This window comes from Pseudopipra pipra, chromosome 9, assembly GCF_036250125.1.
Source record: "Pseudopipra pipra isolate bDixPip1 chromosome 9, bDixPip1.hap1, whole genome shotgun sequence".
In the NCBI taxonomy this organism is placed as follows: domain Eukaryota; kingdom Metazoa; phylum Chordata; class Aves; order Passeriformes; family Pipridae; genus Pseudopipra; species Pseudopipra pipra.
This window is the reverse complement of record NC_087557.1, coordinates 26758567-26780066: the sequence shown is the minus strand read 5'-3', so window position 1 is coordinate 26780066 and position 21500 is coordinate 26758567. Positions and strand designations below refer to the sequence as shown.

Here is a 21500-nt window from a genome sequence, read left to right as displayed (position 1 = left end):
GGCACCTGCAACAAGAGGCGCCCCAGCTCCTTTGGGAAGTGCAGCTCCTTCCCCCTTTATGCACCTTTTGGCACAAAAGCTGGAGCAAAACGAGTGTAACTGGCCTTGCACTTTCCCTGGATTCCTATTGTTTAGGGCTGCAAATAAAACTAGGGAAATTCTGTCTTCCCACAAGTAAAAACGGTTTCAAGAGGCCGAGACAATCAGCAGTCAGGGGGACCTTCATGCAAACGCTTCATGTGGGATTTACGGGGCCAGGGGTGTCTTTTGTCGCCTCCCTCCGCGTGGCGCGGCCCATCGCGTTCATCACTTCAGCGCTTGGCTGCGAACGGGGCGAGGGGGATCTGGGCTGTCCGACCTTCCCGAGGGGACCCTGACCGAGAAGGAGCGGCCGATGGAGTTCCCGCTCATCGGGGAGCGGGTGGGAGCCGGGGCCGCAGCAGCGCCGGGACAGGCCCCGCGCGGGATCCCGAGCGCCGCCCGTGGGCAGCGCCGCGCTGGGGCGGCTGCTCTGCCCCGCCGAGCCCTCACGGGCCGACCTTCACCCTCCGGCCCGGCAGCGGCCACCCCGCCTGCTCCGGCCCCCGACCCCGGGCCGCTCCCGGTGCGGAAGCGGAAGGGCCGGGTTGGGCTGAGCTGAGCTGGGCCGGGCCGAGCTGAGCTGCGCTGAGCTGAGCAGCGCTGCGGGCGGGCGGTGAGTGCAAGGCGGTGAGTGCGGGAGCGCTGCGGGGGCTGCGGGGCCGCCTTATCGCCCCCGTCCCCGATAAGGGGCAGGTGGGCGCGCTTGGCGCCTCCGGGGGCAGCCGAAATACGGAGGGTCGCCCCTCGTCTGCGCTGCATTCGGCTGTTCGGTAGCGGCGATTTAAGTATTGCCGATGTGTTCCTATTTTGCATAGCTATACGTATTAATATTGTGCATATCTATGTGTGTTTTACTGCCGGAAGACCCCTTGCTTCTGGTTAAAAATGAGTTGTACCCTGGGTTGATGCGCAGGTGTGGTTCGCGCTACTCTGGTTATTGATGCATCCTCCTGGCCTTTGAATTACTGTGAGATTTAATTCTTTTATGTGAATGTGGCAATAGGTCAGCATTGTTAAGCTAAAAACCACATCTGTCTTGCCCAGAATTAGTTTGCTTTTGTGTTTGGTTTTGTCTCTGCCCTCCTAAGAAGAGGCGTCCAGCATTTTAGTGAACCAAATGATGATGGCTAGCAGATACAGTGGTTCTCCTAACTCTCCTATTTTAGAGAACAATCTGAGTCAAAAATGTTAATTAATGTATTTTCTTCTAGTGTCTCTCATTTTGATGTGTTTCATTCTTCCAGAGTTTTTATTTCTGATCTCTCAGTGGTGTTAATATACAACAACGTTACATGAAGCAGAATGGATCTTAGAAAATGTGCTGATGCTAGTTATTGATTAAATGTGTACCTTGTCTTCTGAGCTGAACTCTTACCTTTAAGATGATTGCATAACATGGTTGTGTAAAGCTTACAGTTGATGTCTTATTTGTATTATAGGCCAAAGTGAACCAAAAAGCCTGAAGTTTTTAGTTGTGATGTAAGGAGATGCCTTTATTTAGGCAACTAATTTCAGGTAAAAAGCACCCACTTGCTTGTAGCTGGCTACAAAATGCCTGTGCAAGCTCAGAATAGAAGAGAATACTGTTGGCATTTTCATTCTGCCTTCTCTGACCCCCTCCTCCAAAATGCAGATGTACACCTGCAATTTGGTTCACCAGTGATTGCGTTCAGCACCATTATCTGGACTTAACTCAGTGCAAATCCAGAGCATCAGTTTCATGTGATTGTCGTTTTGCACCAGGACCTGTTGGCCCATTACAATCAATCCTGGTAAGGAGGGCACTTGGAGTCTGAAGTATCACCTCAAACACTGGTTTTGAGAGCTAACCCTATAAAGAGGAAAGTGTTGATAATCTTGCATCCCTTCAGGTGCTGGGAGCCCCAGGTTGTGCAGACCTCCTCTGATTTGTGGGCAGCATGTTGTGCTGACCCTGTCCATAAGAGAGGTTACCCTGTTTTGGTCACTCAAACTCCTAGGAATTCTTTTACAAGAAAACAACTCTATTCATCACCTCTACTGTCAAACACAAAGGGTGCTTGCATGAGAACTTCCTGCTCTTTTAGATAACAGCAAGGAGGCATAATCACAGGTACAAAGTTTGAGCTGCCTGCAGGTTCCCCTGTTACAGGTGGCTGCTAAGCTTATCCTGCAGTCCTGGGTTGTGCATCTCACAGAACAGGCCTGGAGGCCACCCTGTGCATGACATGCAGCACAGGGGAAGCCTGGACCTACTCTGGTTTAATTGTTCTGTGGATCACCAGCTCCTTGGTGTGCCGTGGCCTTGAGGTCAGGATCACTCAAGCTGTGCTGTTATGTCCTTCTGAAAAACAAGTGTGCTGTTTGGTGTCTGCTGTAAATGTACAAAACAGTGGGTTGATAAGCTAAGGAAAAAATTGAAAATATAAACTCTCTGTGTGAACACATCTGTGGGCTGGTACCTAATTATCTAAGGAAAATGATAACACAGAGAAGGCAGATCTTTTTTGGGAAGGTATGCTGTGTGAATGCTATGCTTTGAAAACATCCACTCCTCTTATATAGACAGATATTCAACCAACATTGCATGTTTCCACTCTTGATTCTCTTTGTTGTTTTTTTAAACACATAACAGCTTAGATGCAGCAGAACTTGGGAAGTAACTTTCTCAGCTTCTGCTGAAATCAGCTAGCCAGCTTTGGAGCTCATCCTGAATGCAGTCTTTTAACTGTTAGAGCAGAAACATAGATTGTGAGGATGTTGGGACACACTGTAAGCCCTTCCTTTTTGATTAAAAAACACTTTGCTGTTGGGAGCAGAAGAGGTAAATTTTTGCAACTTACTGAATTGCTCCAAAACCATTTGTTCTTTTTATTCTCCAGGCAAAAATGTCTGCAGCGTGTGACTTCGTTACACTCCACAATGGGCAGAAGATGCCTCTCGTGGGACTGGGAACTTGGAAAAGTGACCGTGGCCAAGTAAGCAGAGAACAATACAATATTGTGCTCACAACACTCTTTGTGGTGTGTACACCTTTTTTTTGGAGACCCCAGATCTGAGGCTCGGATCCTTTGCTTGAGTTGTTCTGGCTTTGAGTCCACTGAAGCCAGTGGAATGTATGTGTGTATTTGCACAACTAAGGCATTAAAGCAGCAGTAGGAGATCCCTTCAAACTTGTTAACCCTGACCCCAGGCAGTTGTGCTTTGGGACATGAATCCAGAAAGAGACCAATGAGTAAGGTGGGACAGGGAAAATGCTGTAGCAGTAGTGTGATGCTGGGCTTTTCCACTGATAAATCCTCAGGCTGCCAGCTTGACCAGATACCCCTCTGGCTTAGGCTGGTGACTCAGCAGAAAGCATTATTTTGGGAGGCAAGAAATGTAGTTGTTCTTGCAATGAGTCCTGTTCCAGCAGTCAGCCAATGGTTAGCAGAAAAACAAAGAACTTGCTTGGGTCAGCCAGCTTTTAGACTAAGAGACTCATGTATCATTAGACATTCACTCTGCCTCTGAATGCAATGAATTGGCAAACACCACACTTGGAAACAATTCCCTGTGTTACTACAAACAGTCTGTGGGAATGTTTGCCTGCTGTGGACTGTGCCTGCTATTGGAATGCTTCTCCCCCTCGTCTGTCTTTTCCTTTCTCTTTCATTTGGTTGAAAGATAAATTCTTAGGGGAAGAAATTGTACATGCTTCCTGTGGAAGGCCACGTCCACTGCTTGGTGGAATTCTTAGCTGGTATTCAAAGAATTGTAGAATCACAGGATAGTTTGGGTTGGTAGAGACCTTAAAGATCTGTTTTCAACTCCGTGCCATGGGCAGGGACACCTTCCACTAGACCAGGTTGCTCCAAGTCCCGTCCAACCTGGCCTTGGAACACTTCCAGGGATGGGGCATCCACAGCTTCTCTGAATCATGCATTTGCACTGTTGCATGTCTGTGCAGTAAATGTGTGTCTTGCTGCTACTCCTGCATGAGCTTTGTGACTGAGAGGGAAAGTTAAAACCCTTCTCAAGACGTGCTATTCTCTTGTGCCGATTAGAGGAAAAGGTGGGAAACAAGCTATGAAAATTAAATCTATTCAGAGCCATTTATTGTGGGTTTTCCTGTCCAAACAGCTGTCAGGACAGTGGATCTGTTGGGAATGGAAGCTGTGCTAATGTGGCCACTGAGTTGGGTTGAGAGCTCAGTCAACCTCTTAAACGAGGACGAGGGTGAATGTTCAGCTCTGCCACTTAAAACATCAACTGACAGCTTAATTAAGTTTATTAATATGCACAAACTTAATGGATGAATTTCTGTGCACTCAGAGCAGTTAAATGTGCTTTGTCCAAAACAAATGTCTGAGACTAACCAAACAAAATATGAATACATTGTTTATTTTGTGCATGAACTGTTCTGGGGAGAGTGCAGCCTTATAAAGGAACTGGAACAGATCCTGTTTGTGCATAATTTAAACCTAATTCAGGATTTTGCCATAATAAGCAGTGCTGCTAGCAGCTGGACCCCACACAGGATCCAGCCATCTTCTCTGGGATTCCTCAGAAGTCACTGGGAGTCACTTATTTGCAATATCTGCTGTCTTCAAAGACTTACTTGCAGAATTTATTGCAGGCAAAATCTAGGAATGACCAGAGTTACAGAAGTTGCTGCTATTCCTATGGAATAAATAAATTTCTGATTATCACTTTTGAAAATTCAGAGGCATAGTGGCAGTTTGGCTGATCATCCAAATGATTTACCCTTAAAAGGACATGATATAGTTCAGGCATAATAATTGCTGTTATGAATTAAAGACTGAGGGCCAAAACCCAGAGAAGCAGAAGAATTATCATTGATTGTATTTAATCTAGCTGTTTCCCAAGTAGAGGCTATGTGTCAAAAGCTCCTTTGTGCAAGGGCTGCATTAGAAGCAAGCATGGAAATGGATGGCTTTTAAATTATTTCAGGCAAATATTTTGCACATTGTAGTTATTTTCCTTGCCAAGCTTGAGTGATTTCTTTGTTATTGCTGTTCCTGATTGTAAGCAAACCCTGACCTGTAGCCAGATCTTAGCAGTCCAGTACAAAGGTGTCATTGCAGCCCTAGTTTCCTAGATATTAAGAATGGGGGACAAATTATTGAATCTAAATCCGTGTTGGAAGACTATAGGATTTTATAGGATTTAGACCCTATAAAATAATAGGGTGTTTTGTGTTTTACATAATCAAATGCTAGAAGAGAAATTTGTTTTACATGTTTCCATAGGAACATGACAGAGGCCTGTTGAATGGAAGGGAGCACAGTACAAAAGTTTTATGAACTGACAGCGTGAATGAGTTCAAAGAGAAATCCATTCAGACAAGAGCATCGAGAATATCAGTAGCATGGCTCTTTGATATTGCAGCTGGATTATCTGTAATCCTTTAATGCTTTGTTCTCTCAAGAGAGCCATGCTTTCAAGCTGCAGGATTGATCCCCACCTGATGAGCAGTCTAACCTGCAGTGGCAGAGGCTGGCTCTGTGGAGGGGGAGAGAGACACGGGGCTTAGGGAAGTTGTATTTCTGTGTGAAACTTCAGGAGAGCTGAAGAGGAAACACATGCCTCAGAAAACCAGTTAGACTGAGTGTCTTGTGACAGGATTGCAGCCACGGAGGAGACTGTTCAGTTCTTGAAGTTCATTAGGCAATATGGAGAATCCTGGTTACAGGCACAAAAAATTCACTGCTGCTGGTATGTGTTAAGGGAGGGGCTTAAAATCAACATTTGAAGGATAAGAGGCAACCCCCTTTATTTTTAGGCAACACCAACTCTTAAGTTGGCTTTGCTTATCTAGTTCATTTTCAGCAAATTTTAGTGCAATATGTAGAAACTGTAATACAGGAACACTTATGTTCTGGTCATACTCCATCTGAATATCACATGGACTGCAATATTGTGTCTGTTTTGGGGCAAACCATTTGAAGAAAGGCATGAATCAGCAGGCCAAACTAAAGAATGTATGGAAAGATTGAAGGATCCTTTGGCTACTGTTACTGCACACCACCAAATAGCCAGAGGCACATGAATCTCCACCTCCTCTGTTCCCCGCCACAAAATGTGTGTATCTGTCTGCACATAATCTCAAAAATACAAAAATTCCTTTCAAAAAAAGTACTTTTCTTAGACTTATATCTATATGTTATTTTTTTCCCCTCCAAAAATGCCTTTTTGTTTTTTGCACATTTTCTCTTGATTGCTTGCCTTTTATGTGGAACAGGAACTTTCAGTTCACACGGGAACATCTTAGTAGGCTGAGAGTAGTTTACAAAAATACAGATTTTTTTTCCCAGATCCAAACCTTATTTAAATGACCAGTCCCAGTTTTTCAGTCCTAGAAATTTGTCAAAACATGCTGATAAAAAAATACAGCCTCCTGTTGGGAACACTTTGCAGAGACATGTTTCTGGTGCCTTATCTCTGGTCTTCTGTGAGCAGTACCTACTTGCATTTTATGGCAAATTTTGTACCTGTTTGGATTTTAAAAAAGTATTAATCTGACACAGGAAATAAGGGATTAGTGCAGACATAGAACATTGCTAGTTTCCCTGTCCTGTCCCTCTCCACAACTCTCATCTTTTTGGGGGATAGATATTGAGTCTTAAAAGCCTTTACTGTGTCTCAAGTGATTTCAGAGTTACCCTGCCCTTGACTTTGTAGTGACCTTCTGAGGAATGCCTTTGTCAGGCAAAAGGAGCACTGTAACTACCATTCTGCTAGAGGAGGGAATAGTTCACTTCACTGCTATAATAGAAGTGCTTTGTCATTCTGGCTAAGGGAAACTGAGCTACATTCCAGTTCTGCTCTCAAAATGCCAAAGAATGCAGTCAGAATATCCTGTATCTGCCTTTACTACAGTTCTTGAAAAGAAAAACAAATGAAATCCAGCAGTAGGAGAGAGATGTTTTCACATTTGATTCCCCTTTGCCTTTCTGTAGCATCCAAAAGCAGGACTGTACATGCCTTTATTTGGTATTACTAATTTTGTCAGGTTTAAAATTGAAAATCCTGGTACTTTGGTTAAGTTGAAAGAAACCAATCTCCCTCTAGCCTTTGTGGACACATTTTTAGTCTCTTGTCAAGAGAGGTGATCTCTATAAACGCATTAGGGCCCTATTGCATCAAGCATTGTACCCAGAGTAATTTACAGTCTCCCCCAGTTTTGAGAGACAGGTCAGTGAGTAGCAATGTATAGAAATCCCAGTGCAGGTAGGATGTACTCTTTCTGTAGTGCTTCAGGTGGATAGATGTCATAGAGAACATGTGCTTGCTATCCACTGGAACTTAAATGAAACAGATTTTACTAAATGCCCATCAGCCTAACAGGAGATGATGACTACACTGGCACCTGTAGTAATCTTCGTTCTTGCACAATCAGTTATTAAAAAATCTTTATTCAAAAGCTCCTTATGATTCCTCACAAAGATGCCATTCTGTGGTTCCTGGACTCACTTCATATCTGAGGCCCACATGTGAAGATGTTTTGTGCTTCTGCTTCATTAGAGCTTTCGAAAGCAGATACAAATTTGAAATATAGCGCCTTGGTTCCCAAACGTTCTGGCTTTTGTGTAACAATAGGCAGCAAAGGGCGTGTTGCTGTTGGCAACACCTTCAATGTGAGCAAAATGTGAAGTCGTGAGCACCATCAGGAGTATCCCAGCAGTATAACTTTCATTGTTGCGTAATCAGTAAGAATGAGACACAAAAGAAAAATGTACCATAAAATAGCATTATCTTAGCACTTAAGTGTGAGTAGTTGAACCAAACCCAAACTCTGGTGATTCTGGAGTTAGAAACCAGGCCCTTCCTTTGCTGGGCGAGAGGAGATATATTTCAGGTTTAACTGACATGGATTCATCAGTCAGGTGAGAAAGTTTGTCTTCTGAAGCCTTGATTTATTTGAAAACTGCTTCTTAAAGCCCATTTTATATCCAAGAAAAGTGTGACAGCTATAGCGAAAAGTAGGGATTTGTTCTATCCTGGTGCATTCCTGTATGAATGGTCCTGTGTGCACAGCCCATTTCCTTGTTACCCCTGGAGTGTCTGCCAGCAATCACCTCTCCCCCCAGGGCTGTGCCACAGAGGGCCCTGTATCACAACCTTATGCAGGTCTGTGGGGTTCTTTTTGGGGGAGTGTTGCTCGCTGAGTCTGTAACATTTTTTTTTAGCTTTTGTCCCGGTGCTGTGTCCCTTTTCAGTGCTGGCACTGGACAATCTGTTTCTGCTTGCAGGTGAAGGACGCCGTGAAATGCGCCCTGAGCGCGGGCTATCGCCACATCGACTGCGCCGCGGCCTACAGCAACGAGGCCGAGATCGGGGAGGCCTTCCAGGAGTGCGTTGGGCCCAACAAGGTAGAAACACGGGAACCCCCGTGCTGACTGTGTGTGCTGTACCAAAATTTACAGCCGTGACCCAGAAGCAGACTTGTGAAGCTGACATTTGTGGTCGTTCCTCCTGGTCTACCCCAGCTGTTCGTTATTTAGCCAGGAGCAGGCATGAAAGAGGTCTTTCTCTGCTCTTAAAACCCTCCTGGCTGTCATGGGAAGAAAAGATTGTCAGGAATATTTGGATGGAAGCTACAGAAAATGCCTTTTTTTTTTTTTTTTTTTTTTTTAAATTTGCCTGCCTGCCCCTTTCCCCCTCACGAAGTATCCCAGTTTGGATGTTCAAAGACTGTGGGTTCCCGGAATCAGGAGTTATAACGTAAAATACTTACCACGATTTATGTGGAAAGTTACTCTAATTTTCCAGTCTAGCAGGCAATGGTAGGTAGCCTCAGCAAATTTGGTGAGTGTAGGTTTTGTGGTTATAGGTAAAATATGAGTGAGTAAATATGTGGTGATTTCTTTTTTTTAAACAGTGATTGTGTGTCAAGTTTTAATAAGTGTGACTCCAGGGCCTGAGAGTCCAAGGCCTAAGTATAATGTAATGTAACAGGCATTCCTATGGATGGTGGAATCTTAAATTTATCCCCTTGCACTTGTTGGCCCAAGGGGCCAGAAGGATTGCCTGTACAGCCTCAGAGCCCATGGAAAGAAAGTTTTCATGTTCCTGTTTTCCTGCTGCTCTTGCCTTGGCTTTAGGGCAATCTCTTTGTTTTGTGATTTGCTTGAGAGAGGCTGTTTTCAGCTTGCCCCAGGGATTCCTCCCTACTAGATGTGGTAACTCACAAAGGAAAGCATAGATCTTTTGTTCAGTTCACATTAGCCAGCTAACTTAAATCTACAATTTAAATTAAAACTATTTTTAAAAAGAATTTTTAAAAATCTTTCTTCTTGAACACGACCTCCTTGTGTGAAACACAGAAATAATTGAATGGTTGGAGGAGAGAAACTAAGGGATTAATCATTCCAGCTTCTTCAAAATACAGACTTGAGTGAAATTTTGTCAGACATAAGACAGTGAGAAGCATCCTTTGTGATGGAATTCTGTGCCTCAGCTGTGATCTCCCTTTTGCATTTTATACTATCTAGTTAACCAACTCTCTGTTTGTTTTATTTATGGGTCTTACCCTTCCAAGATGGTACAGGGCTTTCAGTTCTTAGTGTGTTCCTTCCACAGCCAGGAAACTCAAATGCAAAGGTTTGGGGAAAGTTTTGTTTATTTTCCCATGCTCTTTCCACAAGAAGCTTCTTGGTTTATAGCATGTGATGAGTAAAGTCAGTTGGCTGGTTATGCCTTAAATATGTGAATTGTTAAATAGAAATTTCAAAATTTACATATGAATAAAGTGAACAATCTTTCTTTTGACCACATCACACTTAGTAGTGGCTTTAACCCTTGAATCACTGAAGTATTTGATATACTTTAGGACCTGCCAGTGTGTGTATTTCTCTGGCTCTTCTCCATCCAGTTTTATTGGATGGAGAACATTCGAAAGGTTTAATTAGTATGTTCCATGTGTTAACCTTTTTTTTTTTTTTTAAACAAAAACTTCAATTGTTCTCTTTGTTTTAAAACTAGTTGGGTAATTGTTGCAATTCTCTTTCTGAACTCGTTCCAGTAAATTGTGCTCTCCTTCCTTTCTTGAAGGTTATTAAAAGGGAGGACCTGTTTGTAACATCAAAGCTCTGGAATACCAAGCACCACCCAGAAGATGTAGAGCCAGCACTGAGGAAAACACTTGGAGATATGAAGCTGGATTACCTGGACCTGTACCTTATGCACTGGCCTCATGCCTTTGAGTAAGTACTAAGTGGAAAGGGCACAGAATGCAGAAAGCCCAGTTGTATCATGTTATATCCTGAGGACATTTTTCTGAGCTGTGAATTTCTTCCTGTGTATACTGCCTGCAAGATGTTTTTTGGTGTGTGGTCCTGTGGACTGTCAAGTAGACACTCTTTTCTACACACAGCTTACTCATATTTTGTCCATTCATTCACAGAAACAATTGTTCAAATTTCATTCTTTGAATTTCAGTTGGGTGGGAATTTGTTTATTGTAAGATTTGTAGCATGTCTGTAAACATACAGTAGAGGAGACAAAACTTATGGTTTTGTGTAGTATTGTAAATAGAAAAAGGATAATTGCTCTCATTATTTAGCAATGATGAGGCTGGAAAATGAGTATTAAGTCTTCATTTAAAATCTTTACGCAACTACATAAATTTTTTAGTCATGAGAACAATTAGGTAATGAAATTAGGATCACTAAACTGGTAACAATTTAGCATAGGTGCCAAGATTAGGTAACTGGGAAAAGTAATAAAGCTTTATGGGACAAGTTTCTATACTGAAGCTTGCCATCTTACACTACCTGTGAGGTAAAGTCTTTGAGTTTCAAATATATTAGAAGTTAAAATAGTCTGCTGTCTTCATTCAGGCATTGGGGAAGTGTGGTAACCTTAAGGAAATACTGAAACTGCTCTGTGCCTTAGTTGTACTGATCTGTAAAATGAAAATTAAGTGCTTTGTAAAGAAGAAAACACTTTTCACTAGTAGTTATTCAGTGTACTGGAGTGGCCAAGCACATGCAGTATCATGGTGGTATCTGTGTGAGGAGGAAGTGAAATGACTTCTTATGACACTAATTGCAGTAATTCTATGATTTGAGGAAATAAGAGATGGAAAGTTTTCCAGTTAAGTGCTAAATGCAATTACCCTACAACCCCATGAGAAGCAGAGTTCCATACTTTATTTCCTTGTAGATGTGGAAACAGTTGTTCCCCCCACCCAACTACAATCAGCAAAAAAAAAGGCAAGGGGAATAAATCTCCTGACCAGATGTTTGCATGTAGTCTTCACTCAACAGGCAACAGGGAAGACCCTGTCAGTTTATGAGGACTCTGTCCATTCTGCAGCTTTGAGAATGTTTTTACTCCTTCTGATTATAGGAACTGAATTTTACAGAGTGAAACACTAACGGTAAGATGAAAGATGCTCAAAGTATAAATATATTCCTCAGCATAACGGAATGAGGAAGTGCTTTTGGTCTGGAGGAAGAGCTGTTAAAAATTCCCCCTGTTGTGAAACAGGTTTGCTTTTCATTTGCTTGGAAAAAAAGACCCATTAAATATTGCTTTGAGAATGACACATAACACAGAAACACAGATAATGATGTATGTTTAGATATTACTAATGTTTAAATTTGCTCGATGTTACGCAACCGCTGACACAACTGACACTCTAATAAAGCACTTCTCCTTTTTCTTCTCCTTGGAAACTCTTCACTCACTCTCCAGTTTTCCATTATTCTACCTAACAGTTTTAATGCATGCTTATCTATAATGCCTGTTGTCCTGGGAAGCTGAGCAAAGGACTTCCACATGAAAATCACAGTGCCTCTAGGTCTTGAAAATTACCCCCACTTAACGCAGTGCTCTTGACATATGAGGCTGCTTTTCTGAGCTGGGAACTGATAAAGCTTTCAGAGTTACTTTTGTTTCTAGATTTATCAATGACATGAAGAACCATCTTCCCTTGTCCCCAACTGCTGCCATTTCTCACACCATTCCCTGCTTAGCTAGAGCAATGTAAGGGTCTGAGTTCTGAGCTAGCAAAGTCCTGTGGTGGTTATGAAGCAGTGCTCTTCCACTGGGATTGCTTATACTCTTCCAAGCATGGACTGCTCAGGGACCAGTCACAGCCCTTTGGCTGTGGTGGTGTCACCTGGCACAACTAGATTCTTTGTGTCTGTTTGTTTCTTTTGGCCTTTTTTTTTTTTTAATTTTTTTTAATTTTATTTTTTAAATGTGTTGGTGCGACTTACTGGAAGGAAACATGCCCAACCAACATATTAAGACTTCTGTGAGAATACAGTTTCTCCTAGATACCTCTTAACCCAGGATCCCTTTGGTAGCAGCTCCAAACAGCCTATGAAGAATACCAATCCTCTCTTGGAAATAAATTGAAAACCCAAAGCCGCTCTCTGAGTTGCTGCTCCCTAAATCAGCTGTTTTATTAGGATCCAAGTGTGCAAAGAGCTGCTGCTGTGTATACAGTGGCTTATCAGTTCTGTGTAGTCCAGGTAACTACTTCAAAGTGCTGTATAACAACTTTATGTAGGAAGACTATCTGTGTAATAACTGCTTAGAGGTTCAGTCATATAATGGAACTGAACAGATAAATTCACTCAGTTTGTGCTCTGCCCTCCAGACTGTGTGTAAGTTTTTAAGAATACTTTGGGGAAGGTTTCTTTCAGTGAAGAACTAACATAATGTAAATAATGTGATAGGTGTACTTACCCTTCACCTTTGATGCTGTAGGCGAGGGGACAATCTCTTCCCCAAGAACCCTGATAACACGATGCGCTACGATTACACCGATTACAAGGATACCTGGAAGGCTATGGAGAAACTGGTGGAAAAAGGTCTTGTGAAAGCCATTGGGCTGTCAAACTTCAACAGCCGTCAGATCGATGATGTGCTGAGTGTGGCTACTGTCAAACCAGCTGTGCTCCAGGTGAGATGAATGAAGAAGACAAATACCTTTCCTATTTGTCCAAAAGAGTGAAGAATTTGCAAACCAGTGCTATGTATTTGGCACAAGAGGAACAATTTAGTCTGTAAGAAGGAAAGATGGTGAGGAGTAACGGGAATCCCTATCGTAGAGAGTTTCCTTTCTTGTTGTATGATCTGTTTTGGTACCTGGGGAAAATCCAGCATTAAGCTTAGATGATTTCTTTTCTGTTTCTTGTAAACTTAGCCCACCAGACACTTCTTCACTCTCCTGGTTATACCTTAACTTAAATCTTATCCTCATAAGGTTTTCCAGAATCTGGAACGAGCTCCTGTGATGTGTTTGGTTCTGCTGTGCTCTACTTCCCATTTGTTTAGTTTTGTGTTGATATCTGTTCTGTGGGTCATTTTAATAGGTGGAATGCCATCCTTACCTGGCTCAGAACGAGCTGATTGCTCACTGCCAGAAACGAGGACTGGTTGTCACTGCCTACAGTCCCCTTGGTTCTCCAGACCGTATGTGGAAACACCCAGATGAGCCCGTGCTTCTAGAGGAACCTGGCATCAAAAAAATTGCAGAAAAATACAGCAAGTCACCTGCACAGATCATCCTCAGGTACAGAACAATTGTGAGAGAGGTGGTGTTTGGGACCCAGCCTTAAATAAAGCAAGCCAGAAGGAATCTGCTTAAATATGTGTTCTGCCCCACTGGTGTGGGTTAAAATCACAGGGAGTGCCAAAAGCAAACTCCGTTTGGTGCTTGTCTTAGAGAGCTGGTAGAGTTTGTCCTGCCTTAGGACAGGTGGATGGACTAGATCAGAGGGGTCCTTTTAGGGCCTGGATCCATGTCTAGGACAGTTCACTACCTTTTCTTCTGGGAAATAGCAGTAGGGCAATAAAGGCAGTGGTGTACCCCACGTGACTGCTGCCCACTGAATCTGTGTGTGGCCAGTTTCTTGAACACTCTAGTACTTGCTGCTGCATTCAGGTGGGTTCCCAAGAAGAGGGAGTGAGGAAAAGACCTTTCTCCTTTGCACTGAAGAACTGTTTGTAGCTTTGTTTTTATATAGCAAAAACTGGATATACTGGGAAACAAGGTGATTGAGTGATATCCAGAATGTGATCAGCACCTCGTAAAGTAAAATTGGATTTCTGTCCTCATTTTTTGACTGGCTTTATATCTGTTGATATCACTACCAGGGTCTTGGGCAGTAGCAAGTTATCCTGCCAGTTGAACATGTTCAAGATTTTGTGCTCAAGCCACCAGACAGGCACTTCAGGGATCTGGGTTTTCATCTAGTTTCTCAGAAGTTGTCGTGTTAGAACTTGCAAAAAATGCCTAAGTACATTTTTCTGACTCTTTCTCGGGTTTTTAGCTTAAAACACTTGAAACTTGCTTGCTTGTTCCAGGGCATGAACATCTTCCCCTCACTAATTAGTCCAGTGACTACTGTCTTGCTTGAGCTTGGACACCCCAGGTTCTAATACCATGCAGTGCTGCGTCGCTCCTCCTCTGGGGATTTTTATTTCACATACAAACAGAAGTGGCATCTCTGCTGCCACAGATTATTACCCAACCAAAATAAATACTTATGGTTCTTGGGCTGCACACGCAGACAAAATCTCTCACCTGCCCTCCTCTTAACAGATGGCAAGTGCAGCGTAAAGTGGTTGCCATTCCCAAGAGTGTCACTCCTGCTCGCATTCAGCAGAATCTCCAGGTAAGCTGAAATGGAGGAAAGGAGTTTCATCAATTCCCTTTCATGTGAGTAATACACTGTCCTAAGACTTGCAGAGCAACAAGCTGAGACACTTGGTTCATACTTGTTCATCAACACACTTAAAAGGGAGGGTAAAGATTTATTTTTTTTTTGAAAACAAATAATGGGTTTTAAGCAACTCAGTGTGTGAGTGTGTGCAGATGTGCACATGCACAGTCTTGTTATCAGAAGGTATTTTTTAGAAGTCTACATGAAAAGTCTTTACCTAAATTTTTTTGAGACACAAATTTATTGAACAAGGGAGTCTTCTAATGATGTTCAGTGGTTCTTATTTATGAGTAATAGTTTCTCTGTCCTGCAAGTGAGGGCTGGTGACTATTTCTGCAGCAAACTGCCATTCTAGCGATGCTGAAGGAAGAAGAGTGGCTCAGTTCTGCTCTGAAGTAGAGACAGTTCACTTTAAAAATTATTTGAAAACTCTGACTTTAAATAATCTTGGGGGATGTCTCCGAATCACTGCTTGGGATCTTTTTTCAGCCCTTAATCATTAAGATTGGCTGGTTACATACTTGTTTCTAAGTTAGGAGCTGTTTCTGTAGCTGTTACTGCCATTAAACCAAATTCTGCCACGTAGTGTGCTGCTAGAAATCTCAAGAAATTCCTGTAAATTCTGTTACTTGAGGTTTAGATCTACATGGGAAGAGAATATTGATTGAATAGGCAGCACTTACTTGGAGGAAGAGTCCTACTGCTTTTATCTTTGTGGAAGAGCACTATGCAGTAACAGTGTAGGCTTAGAGTTGGCAGGTGTGTGAACACCTCAGACTTTACATGGTGTTTGTTATACAATGAGTTTAATTGCAATTTCATATTTATAAGCAGAAGACAAACCGATGGCAACTTATGGTTATTTATCAGAGCCTCTTGCTTTTGTTCTCAGGTGTTTGATTTCAGCCTCACAGACCAGGAGATGAGCCACATTGCAAGCCTGAATAAAAACTGGCGTTACATTGTGCCAATGATCACGGTAAATTTTTCGTGTTTCTCGTAGGTTTTGGTGTGTGCATATGGCCACAACTTGAGGTTTTACAGTTTTCTTTCTTTAGCCTCCCCATCAGGTCTACTTAGGTTATCTAAGAGGAAAGAATTTTTCAAAGTCTGGGTACAGAAGAGGTAACTCTTTGAAAACTTTTCTCTGTTTTGGACACTGGTGGCCCTCTCCTGAGTTTCCATTACTGACCCATCTTTAGGTCAGAGTCCCATCTCACTTCAAATCTCACCAAACTCCTGCTGATTTGTTGTTCACAAGTCCAAGCAGGCTGAGGTCCATGGCATTCCTCCAGAAGTTCTCCTTGTTCCAGCTGTCACTGTCTACTTTATACCATAAACCTCCAAGATCAGTGAAGACTCAGGGTACTGTTAATTCTCCACATCCATTGTGGAAGTCACATCTGGGAATTTGTCCCCTCCCCTCCACTGCAAGTTCCCCCTTTCAGAATCTGTTGTAATGACTTTGCTCCAATATAAGGAGTTTGGCTTAGGATGTTGTATTTCTCTTCCCAAATCTATTAGCTGCAGCATCTTTCAGCATCAGTAGTTTACTGTCACACAAAACCTTACCTCATGTGCTGGCAGATGCTTCTCTGTTTTGAGAGAAACCAATGCCTTGTAAGTGTTGAAGTCCTCTTAGTCTTTCTTTTATTATATTAAAGGACCTTGTTCTTTTTTCCTCGCTGCAAAAAAAATACTCAGTGCCTTTTTGTCTCCTGTCTTTAGTGTTTCTCCTTTCTTATCATCCTGTTTCTGACTGTACAGCAGAGGTGCATCACTGGCCAACATATGGCAACTATAATGAATTGTTATAATTGTGCTATAATGAATCTGAAGTGATTTATCCCTTCTCTATCATACACTGCATAGATATAGGAAATCTCTCAGCAGATTTGGAAGCTGTCAAGCATACCCCTGCCTCTTCAGCAGTTTGTCTGCCTGTAGATTATTCTTCTGGCTATAGGAGTTCCTTGGGGAAAGCTTTTGTCCAGGACTGTGGGTTTTTGAATGCTGGAGAGCATATCAGTGACAAAGTCTGACTTATTAAAGAGAAGTTGTGAATGTGTGGTGAACGACTGTCTCATATCGAGGTTAGATACTTGTTACAACTTCCAACTGTTCATCACGCTGGGGCTTCCGAGAGCCTCAAGGCCACACTTTCAGCTGTATGTGTGCATAAATATAAACCCCCACATCCTTGCAGCCAAAATTATCTCTGTGTTTATGGATCAGGAGTCTGTTCACCAAAGGGCAAGCTTAGCTGCTGCTCTGTGTGAGTGTGGCAGTGACAAGCACACCTGCTGCTGACTGCGTGTTTCTTTCGAAGTGTTTTCATACTTTGGCTGCAAACAAAGTTGTTTTGTTAACGAAACTGCAAAATACATTAGAATGTAGCCTGGCTTGGATGAGCTGATGTTTCCTGGGAGACCTGATCAGATCACAGGGATTCACAAAGGAGAGATGAAATGCAGTTCAAAGTGGTAGCCCATCCAGCTTGAGAGAGGGTGGATGTGATGCAGCTGGGCTTCAAAGGTATTGCCATATTGTCAGATAACAGGACAGGAAGAAGCAAGATGAGGAGAATTAAATCACGGCTCTGTAGCTGTAGGATCTCTAGTGGAACCTTTTGTCTCCTGCCCATCGCTTCTGGGCTTATTGGAAAGATTTTTCATCAACTGTGAATTAAAATTCCTATCTAACCTTTCATGCCTATCTCTCTTATGAATCTGACTTAACAGATTCAGTTCTGGATTTCAAAGTGTGATATGGCAGTGACACCAGAGCTCCTGTTCTGTCTGACAAGACAGTTCTTCCTTGCTTTACTTCACTGATCTATAACCACAAGTTCTCATAGTTGTGCCTCTCTTTTCCTCGTTATGTTAAAGCCTGAGGAGAGGCCATTACATTGTGTGTAGGTAATTTAAGTTGCTTTATACTTTTAACTGTTCATTACCTAGTTAGAGGTTGGAAATGACCTTTCACCTGCCTGAAATCCAAACTTTTGGAAACACATGATTGGCCAAGGAGTATACTGAAGTGAAACTTAAATGACTGTCAAGCCAGGAGAGGAGTGATGGTTGTGTACACATCATGACCTATTTTTGACAGTAAACTACCATTCACCTGCAGTGTGTTCACTGCTGATTTTATCCTCCCTCCTTCTCTCAGATTCCTGGGGTAGACTGGAATCAGTGATGTGAAACATTGCTTCTGGCAGCTGCTGTCTTGGCATGCTGTGGAGAAATATGCAGGGGGAAGAAACTGGGAGGGGAAAGGAGGAATCTGAATTCTAGGAATATGAGAAAGCTGTTGGCTCTCAAGAGGACGTGAGGAAACCTGAAGCTACTGTGACACTTCTGTCCGCAGTTTTAAGGACTGCCTTCTGTTGACAGCTTCATTGCAGCTTAATTTTGTTTTAATCAGAGCATTAGTCAAACGTTAAACCGTAACACCCTCGTTCTGTGCTCTGCAGTGCCCCCAGGCGACTCATTTCATCTAAACAGTTCAATAGCAGGAATTCCAGTTGTTGCTTTGAAATGCAGGTTTTATACTGAAAGCCGATGGAGGTGTTTCCTAGTGGATGCTTGGTTTGAAAGTCCCTGTGATTCCCTCTGGCCCCGGAACATTTTGAGTGATCCCTAACATCACCTTTATATGTATAAAACCCACATTTGTATGTATAAAAATCAGTGATTTCTCTGACATGACTTTTATTCAGTCATTAGTTGCTTAATGTAAGTTGTAGTTGAATGATGCTCACCTGTCACCCAGGGAGGTGTGTGCACTTCTGCCAATGCACCCAGGCTTCCCCAAACGTTACAGACGAGGTTTTACCTCAGCTCTTCACACATTGGGGGTGTTGCAATGGATTTAGTGCAACTAGAAATGCAGCTTGTGCATCTGAATGCCCAGAGGTGGGACGTAGGAGCTGAGACTTCTGCATGGCCACATCTGCTTTTGGGTCAGCCTGAGCCTCTGCTTGATTATGATCTGCAAATATCGGTCTCAGTATTTCCATGTGACAGCTGGACAAGCTGGTCTTCTGTGGAAATGTTCTTAAACAAAAAGGGCTATGAAGGAGTGCAGTGACACTATTAGTGCCTCAGTATGTGGCCCTGAACAAGTCATCCAGTGTGTTTTATCTTATCCATCTCTAAAAATTGGCAGCCCAGCAACTCTGTCGTGGAAACAGAGGTTCCAACTCCACTAAAGTGTTTTGGAAGTGTGCGTGTTACAACACTTACTCAGGAACAGCTACAAGGCAAAAGGCTTTTTTTAACTATTCTTAATCTAGTTCTTCAAGTCTCTGCAGCTTGAAAGGGTCTTGCTCTAGGCTACAGAAATCTGTCTTTTCTTTTAAGAAATGCTTGGAGGACTTGGGAGCAGAGGGAACAGCTCTCGTTTAAGCTGAAAAATATACTCCCAGATGTTTGAGATAAAAAGGTTTAGAAATCTAAACCATGGAGAAATTGAAACTGAGAGTAAGAATGGATTTTTATCTTGCTGACTCGCATTTGTCTTGTTTACTTCACAGGTGGATGGAAAGCTTGTAGCCAGAGATGCTGGACACCCCCATTACCCCTTCAATGACCCCTATTAACTACAAGAAAATAAGGTCTAAAGTAACATGCTCCTCTTAGTGCCCTTCCACAGAATAATTGTTGCCACAATTTGTCAAAAACACTGTCCAAATTTAAACCTTCCTTCCTCAGCAGGTTTACCTACAATGTACTGTTTCTAATCGACCTCCTTTCTGGAGATACTGTAGCTTCCATGTCAGAGTTTGTGGATTTATTACAATGACTACAAGCTTGCTGCTGGAAGCATCAAATCTTTTGGAGATTAGGTAGAGTGGTGGAGTCTAAATCAAGTTCCAAACATGTCATTATCAAGCTAGGGCAATACTTTGGGTTTACTGCCTGTGAAACGGTTTTGAAAACTTTAGTTGTTACCATGAGGGGAAAAAATGAAAAAAACGTGAAGAGATGAAAGTATTTTAAGACTAAAAAACTGCTCAGCCAGCAACTTTGGTATCTTTATTAATATTTTTTACACAGGGAACAAAGTGAAATGTGCTACAGTTGCACTGTGTCCATACTCTTTCATTAAAACCGAAGTAACCAGCCATGCCCAGCACTTTTATCCACTTCACTGTACTTGTGGGACTTATAATTTTCTATTTTCTCTTTTTTTAAATTTGCCTGTAGATTCGAAGAGAATAAAAGCAGATCCTGGAGCAGGCCTTCAGGGCAATGCTCTCTTGCTTGTCACAGTTCTGGGTTTCAGCTCTGACAATAGCTCTGATCCTCCTATCACAAAAGCCACAAGAACTTTTCAGGAAGTCTTGTAGAAAAACATCCTGCCTTTCCCGTGAAGTTGTCCAGTGTTTCTTTACCAGAGATGTCCAGTCTGAGTTCTGGAAGGTCACAAAATCAGTTTCTGACTATACAGTAAGAGCAAAGACCTGTCAGAGAGCTCCTTCCATTTTGATGTAGCATTTTTGGGTGCTGGCTGGGTTGCTGCTTGGGAGAGCTGCTCCTGTTTCCTGCTTTATCCCTGACCTGATGGTAACAGGGCAAGTCACTTGCCTTTCTGTGCCTCTGTTTTCTCACTTCCATGTCTCTGTGTTCCCCCCTGGCAGGGACTAATATACTGAGTGATGATGCACTGCTGACCAGGGCTGGAACTCCAGCTCTAACTACAGTTTTATTTTGTTTCAGTCTCTTAATGAATCACCATCTGAGATAAAGGGCATGAGGTGTCAGTACCTACCCCTGCTCTGATGGTGGTACCTTCTGTGGCCTTGGCAACATTTAACACTTTATTTTAGTAAGATAGGATTAATTTTTCCCATAGCAGTAGCAAACAGAAGAATAATCTTCTGTATTTGAATAGTTCAAAATGTAAAGAATTAGATACTTTAATTTTGATAACCTCATTTACAGTAGGCCTATTGTAAAGCTACATATTCATCCTGAGTGTAATGCCTCCTCAAGTATTTCCTGCTCTGGGCCTCCCAGCGTGCAGCTGAACTGGAACAAACCTGTTTATCACTCTTTGTATGTAAAATTTAAGGAACTTCTGTTTCTTGGTAAAATGTTTTCTAATTCCTGTTGAATTTACCTCAGTGGAAAAAGCCATTGCAGCTCTGTTAGGATTCTTTACGAGACTGGACATTTTCTCCTAAGGAAAATGAAATTCCTGTTGGGTTTTTTGATTGTTCTAATCAAACACTGGGTGAGTTTGAATATGGTTCTTGCTGCAGTCATTAGGGAAGCAATCCTGCTTCGAAGGCACTCTGTGCACTGCTCACAGCAGTCATCCTGCCAAGGACAGTGGCTTTCCTTGCTTCTGTTCCCCTTGCTTGTTTGCTTGTCTTAAATAAATTCTGCGCTCATTTTATGACTTTGAGACTTTTTTCCCCCCTCTCTTATGTCAGGGCCCCAATTAACTTTGTCCGGTTATTTCTCCAATCAGGGGTAAGTGGGCTGGGAAAAATTCCCAAGAAAAGCAGATTGATTCTGTGTCTCTGTGAAGTCCACACTCCCAGCTCTGTTGCTGCGTGCAGTGACATAGCGGAGTTGGAGCCGGTGAACTTTTATCTTGTAATAATAACAGCGGGGCAGAGGAGCCCGCGGGTCTGTGCCCTGAGGGGGCCGCGGCCATGTCAGCCCTGCCCGCTCGGGACCGTGTGCTGCGGCAGAGCGGAGCCGGAGCCCACGGACTGCCCGCCTTGCGCTGGCTGCGGGT

General features: G+C 42.7%; 1 protein-coding gene across 3 annotated transcripts; it reads left to right on the top strand.

The window, feature by feature from the left end:
* The first annotated feature begins 523 nt into the window (after positions 1 to 523).
* AKR1A1 (aldo-keto reductase family 1 member A1) lies at positions 524 to 21152 on the top strand. Of its 3 annotated transcripts, none has more exons than XM_064665376.1 (9): positions 524 to 694; positions 2943 to 3038; positions 8316 to 8435; positions 10117 to 10268; positions 12787 to 12982; positions 13395 to 13594; positions 14627 to 14699; positions 15640 to 15726; positions 19285 to 21152. In XM_064665376.1, the coding sequence occupies exons 2-9, from the start codon at positions 2949 to 2951 to the stop codon at positions 19348 to 19350; spliced, it is 984 nt and encodes a 327-aa protein (XP_064521446.1). In that variant the 5' UTR covers positions 524 to 694; positions 2943 to 2948; the 3' UTR covers positions 19351 to 21152. The 3 variants fall into 3 exon arrangements, with proteins under 3 accessions (XP_064521446.1, XP_064521447.1, XP_064521445.1); XM_064665377.1 differs by having other exon boundaries at positions 578 to 708; XM_064665375.1 differs by lacking the exon at positions 524 to 694 and adding an exon at positions 2218 to 2370.
* The last annotated feature ends 348 nt before the right edge of the window (positions 21153 to 21500 follow it).